A 22,500-nucleotide genomic window follows, 5' to 3' on the forward strand; every position below is an offset into this window, starting at 1 on the left:
TTTATATATATATGTCAGTATGCATTCACACATCACGCTGATGTGTAACACAGCACACACACAGGAACGCTAAAATGATCATGATTAGTGAATGCACTGTCCTATAAGTTCCTAAGTATATTTGTACATAATGAATTGCATTTTTATAGTGCTCAAAGCGCTTTACAATGGTCCATTCATTCATTCATACATTGACAGTCAACACCAGCGTCCTCACTTCCCACATTCACACACCGACGGTGGCGAGGACATGTATGACCATTTTAACTGTAATTGCATGTGCGCGCCCGTGTGTGTGTGTGTGTGTGTGTGTGTGTGTGTGTGTGTGCGTGTGTGTGTGCGTGTGTGTGTGTGTGTGTGTGTGTGTGTGTGTGTGTGTGTGTCCTGAGCAAGACGTTAAACTGCTCCGTTGTAACTACCATCGTTAATGTAGTGGGTGCAGATTTAAGATCATTAAGACATGCAAATCCCTTGACTCCTTCAAAACCGCTCTCAAAGGGCACCTACGGGCGGCTGCAATTTGAAACTGGCCTCTGTAAAATCTGAATCCCCCCCCCCCCCCCCCCCCCCCCCCTCCGCACCCCTTTCCCCTCACTGTATATGTTTCTTTTCCCTTTTTGCTTCCTATATGATGAATTCCTGTTCTGTTCTTTAACTATATAGAAGTGTCTATTTGTATGTATCTAAATGTTTTGATGAATTGAACAAGGTGGACCCTGTTGTAAACAAGTGTAATGCTTAATTGGGTCGTCCACTCACAGTTAACAGTCTTTGTATTGAGTTTGTGCTTGAAATGTATACTGTAATTCTGCAAACTGTTAATAAATATTTAAATCAATCAATCAATCAATGCATTTGCAACCTCTGTGGACTCTGTGTGTGTGTGTGTCCCCCCCCCACCAGCCAAGACTCAGCCCCCCCCAGCACAGCAGTGTGTGTGTGTGTGTGTGTGTGTTAGGTTCCACCAATAATGATTACTTAAGCAGCAATATTGATCACAAATGGACAACTTAAGAGTGAGGCACAGCCACAGTTGCGTGCGTGCTTGCGTGCATGCGTGCATGCATGTGTGTGTGTGTGTGTGTGTGTTTGTGTGTGTGCCAGCAAACACAATTGTGTGTTTTTACGGGTTAAGGATCGTTTTACAGAATGAAAGGAAATATGCACACACACACACACACACACACACACACACACACACACACACACACACACACGCTGCAGGTGTGTTTGTTTTGTGTGCAGGTTGGTGCCAACAGGGTCAAAGACTCCATTAAACTCTTCTAGTGTGACTATTAACCAACACACACACACTTCCGTGTAATGCTACACTATATACAGGCTTCAAGTGGTTAACATAACAAAGACCCCCTAGTAGGGGTCCCAGACCCCCTGTTGAAGACCTTTACTATATGGTAGGGGTCCCGGACCCCCTGTTGAAGACCTTTACTATATGGTAGGGGTCCCGGACCCCCTGTTGAAGACCTTTACTATATAGTAGGGGTCCCGGACCCCCTGTTGAAGACCTATACTATATAGTAGGGGTCCCAGACCCCCTGTTGAAGACCTTTACTATATAGTAGGGGTCCCAGACCCCCTGTTGAAGACCTATACTATATGGTAGGGGTCCCGGACCCCCTGTTGAAGACCTAAACTATATGGTAGGGGTCCCGGACCCACTGTTGAAGACCTTTACTATATAGTAGGGGTCCCAGACCCCCTGTTGAAGACCTTTACTATATAGTAGGGGTCCCAGACCCCCTGTTGAAGACCTATACTATATGGTAGGGGTCCCGGACCCCCTGTTGAAGACCTTTACTATATAGTAGGGGTCCCAGACCCCCTGTTGAAGACCTTTACTATATGGTAGGGGTCCCGGACCCCCTGTTGAAGACCTTTACTATATAGTAGGGGTCCCAGACCCCCTGTTGAAGACCTTTACTATATGGTAGGGGTCCCTGACCCCCTGTTGAAGACCTTTACTATATGGTAGGGGTCCCTGACCCCCTGTTGAAGACCTATACTATATAGTAGGGGTCCCAGACCCGTGTGTTGATAACCTATGGGGTCCGGGGACCCCCAGGGGTCCTCGAGGGAGTTCCAGGGGGTCCCCAGCTAAATTATAGTTTGGAACCAAACTGGACCGTGACTCTGAGAGTGTACAAATGGATCCATTTGGTTCCATTTGTGTACACTCTCAGACTTAAATTAACATTGATTTCACAATATAAATTGGGGGTCCCCAGAAATAGAAATGCCATTAAATGGGGGGTCCGTAGAGTCGTAAACTAATTCATGTCAAATTGGGGGGTCCTTGAAATTAAACTGGTTGAGAATCACTGCTATAGAGCCTTATACATCTTCTCTTCTGGGGGTCCCTGGCATTATGTCTTCAAACGGGGGTCCGCGGGATGTGGGGGTCCTTGACATGAAAAGGTTTAGAAACGGCACTGACATATTATGGGATAGAATACTGTAACAGAACGTAACACAACAGCATATTTCCACTGTGTTTTTACGAGGCTGCCAGTTTATCAGTTACTGTTGTTTGTAAAGAGGGCTGAAGACTGATAGCGCCACACACGCACGCACATACACACACGCACGCACATACACACAACACACGCACGCACAAACGCACACACACACTTGCGGTTTTCATGTCCGGGGTCAAGGATTCGTCTTTAGAATCACAGGAACAAATTACCTCTATGTGTAATTCTGGACAGTGGTGTACTACATGTAAATGTTTTTTTTGATTGATTAAAAAAATTATTAACAGTTTTTTAACAGAATTACAGTACATTTCAAGCACAACTCATTACAAAGACTGTTAACTGTGAGTGGACGACCCAATATAAAGCATTACACTTGTTTACAACAGGGTCCACCTTGTTCAATTCATCAAAACATTTGAGTCCGTGTAGGACAACAGCACGGCATACAGACGTAAAGACACAACGGGGACAAAAAGAATACAGATTGTTTAACAAAAAAACAATATTATAATGGAATTAAAAAGAAAACAGAGTCTGAAATGGAGCACGACGGTTTAGACAGATGTTTAGAAACGGCTCGAAGGACCTGTTCGACAAGGTGTGTGTGTGTGTGTGTGTGTGTGTGTGTGTGTGTGTGTGTGTGTGTGTGTGTGTGTGTGTGTGCGTGGCCACATGAGAATGCAGGGACAAAAGGAATGACAAAGACAGAGAGAGAGAGAGAGAGGTGCATTGTGGGAATTCTAGGTATTCCAGGAACAACAATAGATTCTGGAGCTGAAAAGAAAATATTTACTAAAGAACCAGAAACACACACCTGCCCGGTGTGCGTGCGTGCATGCGTGCGCATGCATGTGTGTGTGTGTGTGTGTGTGTGTGTGTGTGTGTGTGTGTGTGTGTGTGTGTGTGTGTGTGTGTGTGTGTGTGTGTGTGTGTGTGTGTGTGTGTGTGTGTGTGTGTGTGTGTGTGTGTGTGTGTGTGTGTGTCAGAACCTGTATGAACATGTGGACATTGAAAGCTAGAAGCTGAGCTGGTTTAAATGTGATGTCACTCAGGCATGCACACACACACACACACACACACACACACACACACACACACACACACACACACACACACACACACACACACACACACACACACACACACACACACACACACACACACACACACACACACACACACATCAGATATAGAGCTTAATGCCATGACTTTGCAGATGTAACTTTAATGCACCTATAATATTTGTGTAGACATAAATAAGTGTGTGTGTGCGTGTGCGTGTGCGTGTGCGTGTGCGTGTGCGTGTGCGTGTGCGTGTGTGTGTGTGTTACCTGTGTGTGTTCTCTGGTGAGCCTTCAGATGTGAACTCTTGGTGTAAACCTTGGAGCATCCTGCCAGCAGAACCAGACAGCAAGTGGTTAGCGTGCGGCGTACAGGAGGCAGCCGATTGGCTAATCCAACCTTTTCTTTCTCATTCATACTATCCAGACTCCGTGTTAGCCTGTAGGCGTAGCATCGACGACCTCACAGGCGTACGCTAAAGGCTACATTCAGCCATACTGTAGCAACTTGCCCAAATGTTGCCATATAGGTTGTTAAAGGACCACTTCACCACTTATCAACCTATCTTCATATAATAGGTCCTCACTAATAATCATGAAAAAATTGTGCATGTTTTTTCTACTCGGTCTGTGTCTCATAGGAGGGCTGTGGGCAGTTCAGAAACCGTCTTCATCGATGGGGAACACAGGCTAATAAAAACTGCAGGCTTTCTAGTCCTGAAAAGTTGCAATGCGAAAATGGAAGCCATCGTTCTCACGATAATGAAAATCGAAATATCTTTGTAAAAAAAATCTGCCTAATGATGATGTCACTGGAAGACGGTTTCTAAACTGCCCACAGCCCTCCTATGAGACACAGACTGAGTAGAAAAAAATCGTGCCATTTTTATCATGATTATTAGTGAGGACCTATTATATGAAGATAGGTTGAAAAGTGGTGAAGTGGTCCTTTAATGGTACCCCTGAATTTACCTTAATCCACTAATTTTTTCATTTACATTTTTTGAGGGGCGCTAGCCCCTCCTATACACAGGTTTAATGTTTGTCTTTAGTTCAATGTTTATTTTAAAAACGCCACATTGACGATGAAGGGAACATGTACGTCATAAATTGACTTTATTTGTATTACAGTTGTAGGCTAGAAGACGTTTGGTATGAGAGGTGGAAAAAAGACCCAATAAACCACTCGAAAATAGTTCAAATCATTAACCATTAATCATCATTATTTTATCAAAAATATCCAAAATGTCAAATTGACATGTAGCCATCATGAAATCTCTTTGCTTTGACTATCGTGACTATATTCCTCACTTGGTAAATGAATTGCAATAGTAATCGTTTAAGGCTTAAACGATTACTATTGCAATTTATTTTTGGGTCACACCCCTTTTTGTTTTAGCTTAGATTCACTGGCCTATAGCTTACGAGCTAGCAGAATATAGGCTCCACCCACCAGGGAAGTCGCAGTAGTGGATGCGTCTCTTCTCCAGCTCGGGGTTGTTCCGTCGGTTGTAGCGCGGCCCCGTCAGGACGCCCTGCCCGTGGGTCATCAGCAGGGCGTGCGGGGACATCCCCGGTGGCACCTTCATGCCGCCCACTAGGGGGAGCAAGGAGGTTAGAGGACTATAGTTCAGCCAAAAAATCTAATTCAATTAACAGAAGCCACGATGTAGCTGTATCTGATGACCGGTGGGGTCTCGATATATTTCTTTAAACAAAAATGAGTTAATATCACAGGCAGACTCTTCACATAGACTCAGATAGAATACATGTCAGAGATGAAATTGACGTGTAAATATGAAATAAATGCTTAAACATGTAGCTAGGTGTAATGTTAGAGACCACAGAAGACATGTAAATATGAAATAAATGCTTAAACATGTAGCTATAGGTGTAATGTTAGAGTCCACAGAAGACATGTAAATATGAAATAAGTGCTTAAACATGTAGCTATAGGTGTAATGTTAGAGACCACAGAAGACATGTAAATATGAAATAAATGCTTAAACATGTAGCTAGGTGTAATGTTAGAGAGTGAACATTTCAAGCCTGTTTTCTCAACTCCTCCAATATAATTATATCCTTCACATTTCCAAACATTTAAAAGGAGAATTCCATGCTTGAAGGCTTTCTTACCTTTATTTGTAGACCAAAGAGGTCCAGGTGTTATTCTGTGCAAAAGTGCATTATTGGCTTATTTCCATCGAAAATAAGTAGTAAAGTGTGCCAGCTTGGGATATTTTTGACCTACCTCCTAATGGCTATTTCCCCTAATGAGCCCTCAATGGGGGTTGTTTTTTTGTGCTAATTCGCTTATTTCCATCGAAATAAGTAGTAAAGTGTGCCGCTTGGGATATTTTTGAGCGATGGAGTTCAGCACAACACCCCATAGCCCCATGCAATTCAATGCAATTCATTGAGGGCTTATGGTAGGGGAATATAGCCAATAATGCGCTTTTGCACAAAATAACCCCTGGGCCTCTTTGGTGGGGACGTAACAACTACAAATAACACCTGGACCTTTTGGTGGGGACGTAACAACTACAAATAACACCTGGACCTCTTTGGTGGGGACGTAACAACTACAAATAACACCTGGACCTCTTTGGTGGGGACGTAACAACTACAAATAACACCTGGACCTCTTTGGTGGGGGACGTAACAACTACAAATAACACCTGGACCTCTTTGGTGGGGACGTAACAACTACAAATAACACCTGGACCTCTTTGGTGGGGACGTAACAACTACAAATAACACCTGGACCTCTTTGGTGGGGACGTAACAACTACAAATAACACCTGGACCTCTTTGGTGGGGGACTTAACAACTACAAATAACACCTGGACCTCTTTGGTGGGGACGTAACAACTACAAATAACACCTGGACCTCTTTGGTGGGGACGTAACAACTACAAATAACACCTGGACCTCTTTGGTGGGGGACGTAAATACTACAAATAACACCTGGACCTCTTTGGTGGGGACGTAACAACTACAAATAACACCTGGACCTCTTTGGTGGGGACGTAACAACTACAAATAACACCTGGACCTCTTTGGTGGGGACGTAACAACTACAAATAACACCTGGACCTCTTTGGTGGGGGACGTAACAACTACAAATAACACCTGGACCTCTTTGGTGGGGACGTAACAACTACAAATAACACCTGGACCTCTTTGGTGGGGACGTAACAACTACAAATAACACCTGGACCTCTTTGGTGGGGACGTAACAACTACAAATAACACCTGGACCTCTTTGGTGGGGGACTTAACAACTACAAATAACACCTGGACCTCTTTGGTGGGGACGTAACAACTACAAATAACACCTGGACCTCTTTGGTGGGGACGTAACAACTACAAATAACACCTGGACCTCTTTGGTGGGGGACGTAAATACTACAAATAACACCTGGACCTCTTTGGTGGGGACGTAACAACTACAAATAACACCTGGACCTCTTTGGTGGGGACGTAACAACTACAAATAACACCTGGACCTCTTTGGTGGGGACGTAACAACTACAAATAACACCTGGACCTCTGTGGTGGGGACGTAACAACTACAAATAACACCTGGACCTCTTTGGTGGGGACGTAACAACTACAAATAACACCTGGACCTCTTTGGTGGGGGACTTAACAACTACAAATAACACCAGGACCTCTTTGGTGGGGACGTAACAACTACAAATAACACCTGGACCTCTTTGGTGGGGACATAACAACTACAAATAACACCTGGACCTCTTTGGTGGGGGACGTAACAACTACAAATAACACCTGGACCTCTTTGGTGGGGACGTAACAACTACAAATAACACCTGGACCTCTTTGGTGGGGACGTAACAACTACAAATAACACCTGGACCTCTTTGGTGGGGACGTAACAACTACAAATAACACCTGGACCTCTTTGGTGGGGACGTAACAACTACAAATAACACCTGGACCTCTTTGGTGGGGACGTAACAACTACAAATAACAGCTGGACCTCTTTGGTGGGGGACGTAACAACTACAAATAACACCTGGACCTCTTTGGTGGGGACGTAACAACTACAAATAACACCTGGACCTCTTTGGTGGGGACGTAACAACTACAAATAACACCTGGACCTCTTTGGTGGGGGACGTAACAACTACAAATAACACCTGGACCTCTTTGGTGGGGGACGTAACAACTACAAATAACACCTGGACCTCTTTGTTGGGGGACGTAACAACTACAAATAACACCTGGACCTCTTTGGTGGGGGACGTAACAACTACAAATAACACCTGGACCTCTTTGGTGGGGGACGTAACAACTACAAATAACACCTGGACCTCTTTGGTGGGGGACGTAACAACTACAAATAACACCTGGACCTCTTTGTTGGGGGACGTAACAACTACAAATAACACCTGGACCTCTTTGGTGGGGGACGTAACTACAAATAAAGGTAAGAAAGCCTTTTAGTATGAAATTCTCCTTTAAGATAAAAAACCAAACATTGCTACATGGGTGGAACCATACGGTGAGGACAGGACCTACCTCCTAATGCGCGCGGCGCAGCCTGCTGGTACGGGTGGTGGAGGTGGGGGTGGGGGTGGGGGGGTGCCGACGGAGCGTTGTGGGCGTGGTGGTGGTGGTGGTGGTGGGAGGAGCCATCGGGGCTGCCGGGCTGGGAGTTAGGCGGCGAGGGGGGCAGGCTGTGTGGCTGTGGGGGGTGGGGGTGGTGCAGTGGAGACCCCTGCTGGTGGTGGGGGGCCGGTGCAGGGGGGAGGTGGTAGTACGGGTGGTGGTGGTGGTGGTGGTGATGGTGGTGGCTCTCGGCCGCCGTTCCCGCGGTCGCCGTGGGAACCTGCACCATCCCATAGTCGGAGGCGTTCATGGCGCCCAGGTTGAGCATGGTCCTGGTGGTGGTGGTGGTGGCGGCGGCCCCGGCATGGTCCTGGTGCTGGGAGGAGGACTGGTGGGCGGCGCCGTGATGCGACAGGGTCATGGTGAGGTCGGCCCCGCCCCCCAGGGGGAGGTGGTAGACCTGGGCGGGGGGGGTGGGGGGGCGGGGGCCCGATGTGCTGCAGGTCTGACTCCGCCCCCCCGACGTCCGGCTTGATGAAGATGCTGCCGACTCCGCCCCCTCCTCCCGGAACGTTGAAGGCCGAGGTGAAGTCCGGGAGCGCCTGCTGCTGATTGGCCGAGGAGGAGGAGGAGGAGGGAACCTGATGCTGATTGGCCGAGGAGGAGGAGGGGGAGGGAACCTGGGAGAAGTGTAGATTTTGACAGATTTGGTTTTTATTATAGTCTTTTCAATACTTTTTTTGGTCATCTGAAATGTTTTCGTGTCAGTCTATAGTTTTAGTGTAAGTCGTAAGATTTCAGGCGACTAAAATTGTGCAAAAAATACATTCGAGCTTCGAGCCCCATGCTCGAATGCCCCCCCCCCCCCCCCCTGTCAAAAACAGCCAAAATCCCTAAAAACGAAAGAAAGCAGCAAATGAAAAAAAAAAACATTACACTGGCCTTTTACTTTCTCTAATAACAACCCTAAAACATGAACCTTGGTTGAAAAAAAACTAAAGTTGTCCTTTAAATGTATTTCTGGCAGGCCTTGATGTCGTCATAACGGCTGATTTTAGACTTGGTTTGCGTGCTGAAAATAGCCGATCTACAAGCTCACACCGCTAGATCAGCTATTTTAAGAATGCAACCAAGTGTAAAATGACTTATACTGGATCTCTTGTCCACTAGTCCCTTCCTAACATTATAGTCTAGTTTTTATTTGTCGACGAAATAGTCAGTATATTTAGTCTTAGTTTTAGTCATCGTAGCTTAGTTTTAATTTAGTTTCCATTTGTTTTTGTCAGTTAATATAGTATAGGTAATATTAGTTTTAGTCGACGAAAACAACACTGTTATTCACAACGGCGTATACCTGGGAGGCGGAGCAAGCCGTCGTCTCGAGCCCGGGCTCTGATTTGATGAAGTGCGTCAGGTGGGCGGGTGCGCTTTTGCCGTGGTGGGCGGAGCTTCGGTACAGGCCCGTGCGCAGGTGGGTGTGGCTCGGCAGGATGAGGTTGATGTTGACGCTGTAGGGGGCGCTGTTGCTGCTGCTGGTGGTGGTGGTGGAGGACGACACCGGCTTCTCCTCGGAGAAATACTCGTCCACGACCGACGCACTCTCTCTGCGATACTTCTTATCCGACAAGGAGGAGGAGGGAGAGGGGGAGGGGGAGGAGGAGGGGGGAGAGGAGGGGGCCAGCAGAGGAGAAGAGATCTGAGGGAGATACTTCTCCATCTCTAGACGAGTCAGGGGAGTCTGAGGAGGAGAGGAGAGGAGAGGAGAGGAGAGGAGAGGAGAGGAGAGGAGAGGAGAGGAGAGGAGAGGAGAGGAGAGGAGAGGAGAGGAGAGGAGAGGAGAGGAGGTTGTTTCATTTTCATTTTATAGTCAATGCATTTTAGATTTGTTTTACTGAATGTATGTCATATAACCTATAGCATACAGACAGGGACGGTTATGACTGATATGAGGTTAGTGGACTTATGTGGCCGGTTAAGACTCATATGAGGTTAGGGGACTCACGTGGCTGGTTAAGACTGAGGTCAGGGGACTCACGTGGCCGGTTAAGACTGAGGCTATAGGGTTAAGGTTAGAGTTAAGGTATAATAGTGTTAGTAATAGTTGGACAATGTGACCAATCGCAGCCTCGCCTCGCCGATTCACACAACAGGGTTCCGACAAATCCCACGTAAAAACACGCGTCTAACGGACCCCAAACTGTAAACGACATCATCCATCGTGTCTTGGGCGGTGCTGTATATACTATACTATAATGCATATTATACTTATACTTATACTTAAATTACGCTAACCATCTGCTCCCACAACATGCTGTGGAAATAATGTTCTATATGCCTGTCAGTCAAAGCAGTGTTCCTGTGCTGTAGCATGCTGGCATCCTGGTTTTAGGTTTGTGTGTGTGTGTGTGTGTGTGTGTGTGTGTGTGTGTGTGTGTGTGTGTGTGTGTGTGTGTGTGTGTGTGTGTGTGTGTGTGTGTGTGTGTGTGCGCGTGTGCGATGTTGTGAATGCTCAAACGTCATTCCACCCCAGACAATAAAAACAAAGAACACAGACAACAGCCCTCATCACATCTCACAGACATACACGCACACACACACACACACACACACACACACACACACACACACACACACACACACACACACACACACACACACACACACACACACACACACACACACACACACAAATCTATTCATTTTTGTCACTCTGTAATTGTATCTTCACAATGGGAAAATCGGGAAAATCAACAAAGTGTGCGTGCGTGCGTGCGCGTGCGGGCATGCGTGCGTGAGTGTGAGTAATCAGACTCCCAGCTGTAATTCAAGACGTGTGTGTGTGTGTGTTTACTATAGTGAAGAGCTGGACCAATAGCGCGTGTCGGTCTTGACACCTGCACAGTGTGTGTATAATGTAGGTTAACGAATGACTGAACAACTAAATATTTAACTCTGATAGAAATCACAAAAACAACAACCGAGTGAAACTGTATCGCTGGATCTCCATGTATTAAAGATGGAGTGCCACCATTTTTGTTCCACCCTATAAAACATGATCATCAGGTATTATTACAATATAAGGGGGGATAACTTTTTCCAAAAAGTGTACATCCTCCAGGAAGAAACCCTAAATACAAAGTTAAAACACCATTGCACATACAAACAACTCCAGGGTGTCTAATGAAGTCCTGTCACCTCATAGACACATGAAAAACTGGAAAAATACAAAAACTGTGGCACTTCCCAGCTTGTGGATCTGCTTGTTTGACACTTTAGAATTTGAATCCATGAAAAGTAACAGTTTTGAACACGAGGAGTGTAAGAGCCATTATGACCTAATGTTTTGCTGATTGACAGTGTCAATGCAGCTTGGTCAGTGTCGGGGCCAGCCCAGGTACTTAACCAGGCTCCTGATCCAGTGTCTGGGCCAGCCCAGGTACTTAACCAGGCTCCTGATCCAGTGTCTGGGCCAGCCCAGGTACTTAACCAGGCTCCTGATCCAGTGTCTGGGCCAGCCCAGGTACTTAACCAGGCTCCTGATCCAGTGTCGGGGCCAGCCCAGGTACTTAACCAGGCTCCTGATCCAGTGTCTGGGCCAGCCCAGGTACTTAACCAGGCTCCTGATCCAGTGTCTGGGCCAGCCCAGGTATTTAACCAGGCTCCTGATCAGACACAGGTGTTGCCAGTGGCAGACGGCAGAGGCTAACAGTTTTCTACTGTGTTCAGGAGGAGGCTGGTCGCCTGTGTTTGTTACATTTTCTTTCTTATTATTTTATCTGTATGTTGTATAGGACAATGACTGCGAAAAATAAAGCAAAGGTAAACTCAACGGACATGTTTTGGAGGTCAGTTTGTACTGGCACACGTAAGAGCTTCCACCTGGCCGTCGGCAACCAGTAGTGCCATTAAGTATAGGACTTTTAGGCACTACATTAAGTAGATTCTGTAATTCTTACATGCGCTGGACATGATCAGCAGTGGAAAGAAAGAGCTAAGGAGCTGGAGAAATATGTGTTGTTCTAAAACCGTTTAATGTGACATTATAGTGTTATTTCTTCATTCAGAGCATGTCAACACATCACACGGCATATATAAGAGAGGTGATGGAGCAATCGGTGTAAATGTATGACAGCTATAATTTCAATAAACATGGTTATGACATGGCATCGTAGACACTATACGTGTAAGTGTATAGTTCTCCCGTAGTAGAAAGGGCTGCGACGGAGAGCAGGTTTATGTATCGATGCACGGATCCATTTAGAGCAGGTTTATGTATCGATGCACACGGATCCATTTAGAGCAGGTTTATGTATCGATGCACTGATCCATTTAGAACAGGTTTATGTATCGATGCACACGGATCCATTTAGAACAGGTTTATGTATCGATGCACGGATCCATTTAGAGCAGGTTTATGTATCGATGCACACGGATCCATTTAGAACAGGTTTATGTATCGATGCACTGATCCATTTAGAACAGGTTTATGTATCGATGCACTGATCCATTTAGAGCAGGTTTATGTATGGATGCACTGATCCATTTAGAGCAGGTTTATGTATCGATGCACTGATCCATTTAGAACAGGTTTATGCATCGATGCACTGATCCATTTAGAGCAGGTTTATGTATCGATGCACTGATCCATTTAGAGCAGGTTTATGTATGGATGCACTGATCCATTTAGAGCAGGTTTATGTATCGATGCACTGATCCATTTAGAGCAGGTTTATGTATGGATGCACTGATCCATTTAGAGCAGGTTTATGTATCGATGCACTGATCCATTTAGAACAGGTTTATGCATCGATGCACTGATCCATTTAGAGCAGGTTTATGTATCGATGCACTGATCCATTTAGAACAGGTTTATGTATGGATGCTCTGATCCATTTAGAACAGGTTTATGTATGGATGCACTGATCCATTTAGAGCAGGTTTATGTATCGATGCACTGATCCATTTAGAACAGGTTTATGTATGGATGCACTGATCCATTTAGAACAGGTTTATGTATGGCTGCACTGATCCATTTAGAACAGGTTTATGTATCGATGCACACGGATCCATTTAGAACAGGTTTATGTATCGACCACTGATCCATTTGCCGGTCGCTGGAGCCGACTGCCGTATAGCCGTCGTTGCTTAAAGTCCCTATATAGTACCACTAAGGCTACTATAGTACTCAACACAAGTAAAAGTACTCGGTATGTGTTCATCTCTGACAGGGAGGTGGGGGGGGGGGGATACAATCGCTCCTGTGTTTCTGCTGAGTGCCCTTGAGCCACGTTTCCTGCTGACCTGGATGTCCAGTGTCAACACTCCTCTACTCGCGTGCGCTGCGTGCGTGTGTGCGTTGCGTGCGTGCGTGCGTGTGTGCGTGCGTGCGCTATGTGCGTGTGTGCGTGCATGCGCTGCTTGGTGAATACAGGTCAAGGTGTACAACTGGGGTCTCAGTGTGTTAATCATTGTAGTGATAAGAATCTTCATACCAAAGTACAAGACATTACACACACGCACACACACACACACACACACACACACACACACACACACACACACACAGACACACACACACACACATGCACACGCACACACATACGCACACGTCATTGCAGAACATAGGAAGCAGGAAGCAGGAAGCTGTCGGACCAACCCGTCACAACCGTTGCATCATTATTTTAGTTATTTTATTTTATTTTATAGGCGCCATAATCGTTATATTATCGTCGCTGTCGGTCAGATCTATTATCTCAACGTGTTTTTGAACCACTCCTACAACCAGCAATGTCCGTGCGTACCAGGGGGGCAGTCAGACAGATATTTAACCAGGGGGGCAGTCAGACAGATATTTAACCAGGGGGGCAGTCAGACAGATATTTAACCAGGGGGGCAGTCAGACAGATATTTAACCAGGGGGGCAGTCAGACAGATATTTAACCAGGGGGGCAGTCAGACAGATATTTAACCAGGGAGGCAGTCAGACAGATATTTAACCAGGGGGGGCAGTCAGACAGATATTTAACCAGGGGGGCAGTCAGACAGATATTTAACCAGGGGGGCAGTCAGACAGATATTTAACCAGTGGGGCAGTCAGACAGATATTTAACCAGGGGGGCAGTCAGACAGATATTTAACCAGGGGGGCAGTCAGACAGATATTTAACCAGGGGGGCAGTCAGACAGATATTTAACCAGGGGGGCAGTCAGACAGATATTTTGTGAAGCCACTAAGGAAATCGGGACTTCCTGAAAGTTCATATAATGGCCTGTTATGGTGCTGTCATTGGCTCAAAAAACCCCATATCTCCATAGAAGTCCATGTATTTGGGCCCAACTTCACCTAGACTGTATTACCTTAATAAACATGGTCATGAATACTTTCTGCTTCCAGTCACTAGTTTAAAGTCTCATTTCTCATGTCATAATATTCTTTTTGGAAAAGTATGGTCCCATTTATTAAAAAGATGACCATAAAGTCGCGTATGTTCTGAGGGGCGTGGCTACCGTTACAGTCTGATCGGGAGCCACCCCCTCTCTGTCTCTCTCACTCTCTCTCTCTCTCTCTCTCTCTCTCTCTCTCTCTCTCTCTCTCTCTCTCTCTCTCTCTCTCTCTCTCTCTCTCTCGTGGGCGTGTGATTTGCTGTCATGATCATAAAACTCACACAACAGATTATTGCCTCTGTCCACCCAACTGCAGCAAACTGTCACAAACTGCTGTAAACTGTCCCACAGTGCTGTAAACTGTCCCACAGTGCAGCAAACTGTCCCAAAGTGCAGTAAACTGTCCCACAGTGCAGCAAACTGTCCCAAAGTGCTGTAAACTGTCCCACAGTGCAGTAAACTGTCCCAAAGTGCAGAAAACTGTCACACAGTGCAGCAAACTGTCCCAAAGTGCAGAAAACTGTCACACAGTGCAGCAAACTGTCCCACAGTGCAGAAAACTGTCCCACAGTGCAGTAAACTGTCCCACAGTGCAGCAAACTGTCCCAAAGTGCTGTAAACTGTCCCACAGTGCAGCAAACTGTCCCAAAGTGCTGTAAACTGTCCCACAGTGCAGCAAACTGTCCCAAAGTGCAGAAAACTGTCAGACAGTGCAGTAAACTGTTACACAGTGCAGCAAACTGTCCCACAGTGCAGTAAACTGTCCCACAGTGCAGCAAACTGTCCCACAGTGCAGCAAACTGTCACAAACTGCTGTAAACTGTCCCACCGTGCAGCAAACTGTCTGTCTGTCTGTCTGTCTGTCTGTCTGTCTGTCTGTCTGTCTGTCTGTCTGTCTGTCTGTCTGTCTGTCTGTCTGTCTGTCTGTCTGTCTGTCTGTCTGTCTGTCTGTCTGTCTGTCTGTCTGTCTGTCTCTCTCTCTGTCTGTCTGTCTGTCTGTCTGTCTGTCTGTCTGTCTGTCTGTCTGTCTGTCTGTCTGTCTGTCTGTCTGTCTGTCTTTGAGTAAAACATTTAAACTCACACACTCACAAATGCAAATATCATTCAAATCAGAGTCAAAGCACCGATACAAACACAAGCTCCAGCAATACAGCATCCTGAAGAACCCTCACAGGGTCTGCATCCTATACTGTAAAACAGTGTCTTAAATACAGCATCCTACTGTAAAACAGTGTCTTAAATACAGCATCCTACTGTAAAACAGTGTCTTAAATACAGCATCCTACTGTAAAACCTATACACAATGCCGTAGAACAAACACTCCAGTAAAGTGAAAACTCCTCCAAAGTGTACTTATTATTATAGGTATACCTCCTTACTGAAGTAAATGAGTATCCTACTGTAAAACTGTGTCATAAATACAGCATCCTACTGTAAAACAGTGTCTTAAATACAGCATCCTACTGTAAAACCTATACACAATGCCGTAGAACAAACACTCCAGTAAAGTGAAAACTCCTCCAAAGTGTACTTATTATTATAGGTATACCTCCTTACTGAAGTAAATGAGTATCCTACTGTAAAACTGTGTCATAAATACAGCATCCTACTGTAAAACAGTGTCTTAAATACAGCATCCTACTGTAAAACCTATACACAATGCCGTAGAACAAACACTCCAGTAAAGTGAAAACACCTCCAAATTGTACTTATTATAGGTATACCTGCTTACTTAAGTAAATGAGTATATAGTAACGCATTAGGATATCCTCCACTGCAAAGTGTCCTCAATGACCTCGTAGCCGTCAGACTGCCTCTCACTTTGGAGAAGCAGTTTGACAGGTATGTGACCTGGAATGCCCCGACACCGTCCATTAACCCCTTCAGGACGGGAACCCCCTGTCGCTGTTTGAAGCTGTTGAAATAATACAATTTATTTTTTGCTATTTATTTTATCCTTGAATTGTCCTTAAATTGTCACTTTACTGTCATCTGGGGGGGACCCCCAAAATCAAAGCCAAAAGCCAAAATCTACAAGCTCGTAGCCCGGCCGCGCTACGAGCTTGTAGATCCGACTGTTTCTCAACCAGTGGTCCGCGAGACAACTAGTGGTCCATGGCATATGAATAATTAGGGATGCAGGTGGTCCATCGTCCACATGGGAAAATGTTTTCAAATGTGAGTACATAAATAAAATACCTTTAATTGTTAAATGTATTAAAATATGTTTGGTCATTTTATCGTCTACTTGTGGTCCCCAAACTGTGGTGCGTGCACGGGCGCCTCCTAGGGGGATACGCCACATGAAAAGGCTAATGGTGGTGCTTTGGTTTTATTTTAAATATATTAACATATTATGCCAACATATGGCAAGCATATGCAGAATATAGCCTGTCCTGCATATATAATATGCCATATTCAGGTTCATATATAGTGGATAAATAGGAAATATATGTCTCTATAGCTTATGCAATTTATATTTCCATGTGGGGGGGGGGGGGGGGGGGGGTGCGTCATCTAGGTTGGGAGGTAACAGGGCCAAAAAGGTTTGGGAAGCGCTGGTCTAGTAGTGTAATTAAGAGCTGTTGTTAAAATGCTTCCTTTAAAAATACTAAAATAGCTAAAATACAACAATTCATGGTCATACGTTCATAAAGCATAATTCAAAATAATTTCATGATGTGTACAATAAATATGTGGTTCATCATTGATTTAATATGAGGTTAAACATGTAAAACTAAAAACATGATGTGATGATCAAAGTTCCCTGTCTGTCAGTAGCAACACTGGACCATGATTGACTGACTGACTGATTGATGCATGATTGCCTGGCATTGCACACAGGTGGTATAGCCTACAAACACTGTCTCACTCATTCAGACTAGTCTGGTCTTGGTCTGCATGAAGGAAGCAGCAGCACACACTTGCAGTTTAACAGTGTGTGTTACAAACTGTTAAAGTATTAAAGTAAGAAAGACGTCTGAAGCCAAAGCAGACTGTCAAAGGACATACTAAAGAACATTAAGCAACTCAAGATTCAAGCACCTCTTTACACAACAAGTATTAAAGTAAGAAAGACGTCTGAAGCCAAAGCAGACTGTCAAAGGACATACTAAAGAACATTAAGCAACTCAAGATTCAAGCACCTCCTTTACACAACAAGTATTAAAGTAAGAAAGACGTCTGAAGCCAAAGCAGACTGTCAAAGGACATACTAAAGAACATTAAGCAACTCAAGATTCAAGAACCTCCTTTACACAACAAGTATTAAAGTAAGAAAGACGTCTGAAGCCAAAGCAGACTGTCAAAGGACATACTAAAGAACATTAAGCAACTCAAGATTCAAGCACCTCCTTTACACAACAAAGCAGCCAACGAGGTATTCTATGTTTAGTATATTTGTTGTGTTGTTTTGTTGAATGTACACGATGGACACGTTCATACCTGTGTTTTGTATTTAATTTGTTTGGTCAATATCATGTACTGTGATGCACTTTAATTGTTGATTGTTTATGTTGTGTTTATTGTGTTTTGTGTGAACATACAGTTCTCACGGCATGACATGGAGGGATGAGAAGAATGCCTGACAATAAATGCCTGTTTATAAAGAACCCGACCTGTGTTGTTGTCAATGTTGTGAGAGAAGAGCTATACGTAGATTCACTTTGGAATAATCTATCATGGTTAAAATGGAGTTTTGAAGTTACAATGTGTTTGCAGCTAAAATGAATGTCAAATTATCTAAATACTGAATCGAGCAACTTAAAAACTATCTGGGGTGTTTAAAAAAAAATAACATATTTGAATGAATAGGTGTGTTGTGGGAGAAAATAGCCAATCTACAAGCTCACAACGCGTCGCAGCGCGACACGTTGTGAGCTTGTAGATCGGCTATTTTCAGCAAGTGTCATATTACGCCAGGCATCAAGGCATAAATTTACATTTTAGTCGACTAAATCAAATGTATATTTAGTCGACTAAAATCGTATGGCATTTAGTCGACTAAAACTACAGACTAACACTAAATCATTCAAGGTGACTACAAAACGTGACTGAAACTAAATTAAAACTAACTATTCAAGAGACTCAGGACTAAAACTAAAATAAAAAATTGCTGCCAAAAACAACACTGGTGATTACCGTATATGGGCAATTGGGCACACATTTCCCAATATATATATATACTGATGATGATGACTTCACCAATCGGCTGCAATTTGAAACTGGCCCCCGTAAAATATGAATCCCCCCCCCCACCTTTTTCCCCTCACTGTATATGTTTCAATTTTCCCTTTTTGCCTCCTTTATGATGAATTCCTGTTCTGTTCTTTAACTATATAGAAGTGTCTATTTGTACGTCTCTAAATGTGTTGATGAATTGAACAATGTGGACCCTGTTGTAAACAAGTGTAATGCTTAATTGGGTCGTCCATTCACAGTTAACAGTCTTTGTATTGAGTTTGTGCTTAAAATGTACTGTAATTCTGCAAACTGTTAATAAATATTTCAATCAATCAATCAAACCAGGCAAATTCTAAATCCCCTTTCTTTTTTTTTTATATATATTTTTTTTATCCCACGATTTTGTAACCCATTTTTCACCCCTGTGTCAATCATCTAATGTGATCCTGGGCTCTACACACCCTCCACCAACCTAGTCCCCATATATGGGGGACAAGGGGAGATCAACCTAGTCCCCATATATGGGGGACAAGGGGAGAGCAACCTAGTCCCCATATATGGGGGACAAGGGGAGACCAATATAGTCCCCATATATGGGGGACAAGGGGAGACCAACCTAGTCCCCATATATGGGGGACAAGGGGAGACCAACCTAGTCCCCATATATGGGGGACAAGGGGAGACCAACCTAGTCCCCATATATGGGGGACAAGGGGAGACCAACCTAGTCCCCATATATGGGGGACAAGGGGAGACCAACCTAGTCCCCATATATGGGGGACAAGGGGAGAGCAACCTAGTCCCCATATATGAGGGACAAGGGGAGAGCAACCTAGTCCCCATATATGGGGGACAAGGGGAGAGCAAACGGACTTGAACTCATGCTTCCTTCATGCCTGAGTGTCCAAGTTGCTCCTTTACACCTGACAGGGGGGAGTTTCCCTGGTTGGACGTAGCGCGTGGAAGGAACACGTTATTCCAACCAGTTCCTTTCCCCTCTAAATCCCTTTTCTGTGGAATTCCTTGACCTCCGTCTTCCCAGTAAACTGAGTTGACAACACTGGAGTTCCAGGTACAGTGACAGCAGAGAGATGATGTCATTAACTGTATACGCTCAGTTACTGATTACCTCCTTCTGTCGTTAAGACAGGAGTCTTAACGAGGTCTGTCTTCCTGATAAGCCCATAATATGACAGCCTGACACATACCAGTACCTAACACTGAAACACATTCTGGACGGGAACCCCTGCTGGTGTTTTAAGCATTATGTTATGCTTTAGCTATTGAAAAATAGCAGATCTACAAGCTCACGATTTGAAAAATATATCAATATATCAGAGTGAACCTTTCTAATCTTTGCTTCTGGGGGGGGGGGGGGGGCGATTTAGAAGACTTTCTTTTTTTAAATTTCGACGTTTAATCTAGTTTTAGTCGACTTTAATGTCATAAGATTTTAGTCGGCTAAATCTACAGTTGATTTAGTCGACTAAAATGTATTGTGGCGGGCCTTATTGATGCCGTCATAATGACAGATTTTTGACTTATAATACTGGATCTCTTGTCCACTAGTCCCTTCCTAACATTTTAGTCTATAGTTTGTATTTGTTGACAAAATTCTCAGTATATTTAGTCTTATAGTTTTAGTCATCATAGCTTACAGTTTTCATCTAGTTTCCATTTAGTTTTCCCTCAGTGGAAAAAGGTCGACGGACATTTTTTGTCATAGTTTTAGTCGACGAAAACAACACTGACTAATGACTATAACAGCTGCTTCATTCATCGCTCACAGACTCTGCCTCTGCCGCGCGCTAGCTTGGCGTCGCCCGCTGTTTGCTCGGTATCGACGCACGCTGCTTCATCTGGTAATTAGTGCGTCAGCTCGCCTTGTACCAGAGAATCATCAACCAGCTTTCAAGCTGTGCTGTTATTCACAATACTGTACGTACGTGCTGAGCAGAACTCCTTATATGGCTATAAGACCAGATTCATACGAGGTTTCCACTGGACACACGCTGGTCTGATTAACCCATTCTGACCTGAGATCAGATTCTAAAAATGTCAGTCGTTCTTCAGGTCTGCTATTTTTCAATAGCTAAAGCATAACATGATGCTATAACACCAAAATGGGTGCCCGGTCAGAATGGGTTAAAGATGTTTACGCCGCGGACAAAGACAACTCTTGTCGTGACAAATCATGACAACAAACACAATGTTTTGGGTCGCCAAACAAATAATTAGAAAGTAGAAAAAAAAACGGCAGGTTACAACACTTTGTTTTTTGTTGTTTTTCTTCTTTGTTGCCGTGATTTGTCACGACTCGAGTTGGCTTTGTACGACGCTTAAAAAAGTTCTTTAAATAAATACTTTTTGAACAAAGAATGTTTGTTTTTGCCATATTTGTTGAAGCAGTCTGAGCAATTATGTTTTATTTTATTTTATGCCAGTGTTCATTTTTAGTTGGATAAGACTAGATAGTTTAAGTAGCCTCTAGGCAGGCCTAAAGTTCAATGGATTGTTCAAAGACTTGAGCTTAAATCAGAATTTGCTACTAAAAGTAAAACTAAGACTAAGTTATTAAAATATGTTTAGTCTTACTAGAATTACAAAAAATACTAGGTGAGGTTTCTGGTTTAGGTTTAGGTTTATTCTAAGGGCCGATTCATACTCCTATTTTACCGCTGTTTCGGCGCTGTAGTGCTGAAATGATTTTGGCTCGTCAGAAATTTTCAGTAGCACCGAAGAGACGACTTTAGGACGGTACCCGCCCCCCCGAACCTCAAATGATGTCACATTGTAGGCTCTACAGAGCCGAACCGACTTTTATTCGGCTCTAAAATAGGAGTATGAATCGGCCCTAAGTGGGGAACAAAGAAACTTTTTTGCATGGTGGGGAACATAGGTACACCCCCCCCCCCCCCCCCCCCCCTCAGACCACAGAAAATCTACTGAATGTTTACGTTTTTCGAGTTCAATTGAGCTCAGAAAACCTAAAAGAAAAATGACAATAACCTTTTCTTTTAATCGTCACGATGCCTTTAAGAAGAAACTCTCCGTGGAACGGAGGTTGTGACCTTAAAAGACAACTTTAGTTTTTTTCAACCAAGGTTCATGTTTTAGGATGTCATTAAAGAAAGTAAAAGATGAGTGTTAATTTTCTTTCATTTGCTGCTTTCTTTCGTTTTAGGGATTTTAGCTCTTTTTGACAGGGGGCGGGGGCATTCGAGCATGGGGCTAAATATGTATTTTTTTACCAAATGTTATGGTGATGTTTTTATTTTTTATTTACTATAGTCCTAATAAACCACAGGAAATTACATCTGGCCACAAAAGATCACAGGATCTACTGAATGTGAAGGTAGTCTACTGGGGGAAGGCTTATACTGTGTGTATAGGCTCAATATGTCAGTTTGTCACATCCAATAGATCCTGTGATATTTTGTGGCCAGATGTAATTTCTTGGGGTTTATTAGGACTATAGTAAATAATAAAATAATAAATCGCCGTAATATTTTGTCAAAAAATACATATTTAGCCCCATGCTCGAATGCCCCCGCCCCCCTGTCAGAAACTGCTAAAATCCCTAAAACGAAAGAAAGCAGCAAATGAAAGAAAATTAACACACACCTTTTAGTTTCTCTAATAACAACCTAAAACATGAACCTTGGTTGAAAAAAACTAAAGTTGTCCTTTAAAAGCAGAGAACGGAGGTTGTGACCTTAAAGCAGAGAACGCGCCATCAAATGGCAAACATTTCCTGTCCAGCCATCCATAACGCATACAGTACCAGCAGCTGTAGTGCAT

At 44.1% G+C, this 22,500-nt stretch overlaps 1 protein-coding gene across 1 annotated transcript in view; it reads right to left on the reverse strand.

The window, feature by feature from the left end:
* klf5l (Kruppel like factor 5 like) overlaps positions 1–22,500 on the reverse strand; it is a gene marked incomplete at its 5' end in the record, with an annotated part of 37,727 nt that overhangs the window by 1,805 nt on the left and 13,422 nt on the right. The window contains 5 exons of the mRNA XM_083782543.1: positions 3,830–3,889; positions 5,013–5,156; positions 8,105–8,594; positions 8,659–8,775; positions 9,489–9,872. Of these exons, the coding sequence (XP_083638669.1) occupies positions 3,830–3,889; positions 5,013–5,156; positions 8,105–8,594; positions 8,659–8,775; positions 9,489–9,872 (1,195 nt within the window). The remainder of the gene's footprint in view (positions 1–3,829; positions 3,890–5,012; positions 5,157–8,104; positions 8,595–8,658; positions 8,776–9,488; positions 9,873–22,500) is intronic.

This window comes from Protomyctophum parallelum (assembly GCF_964188405.1).
Source record: "Protomyctophum parallelum genome assembly, chromosome: 1".
Classification (NCBI taxonomy): domain Eukaryota; kingdom Metazoa; phylum Chordata; class Actinopteri; order Myctophiformes; family Myctophidae; genus Protomyctophum; species Protomyctophum parallelum.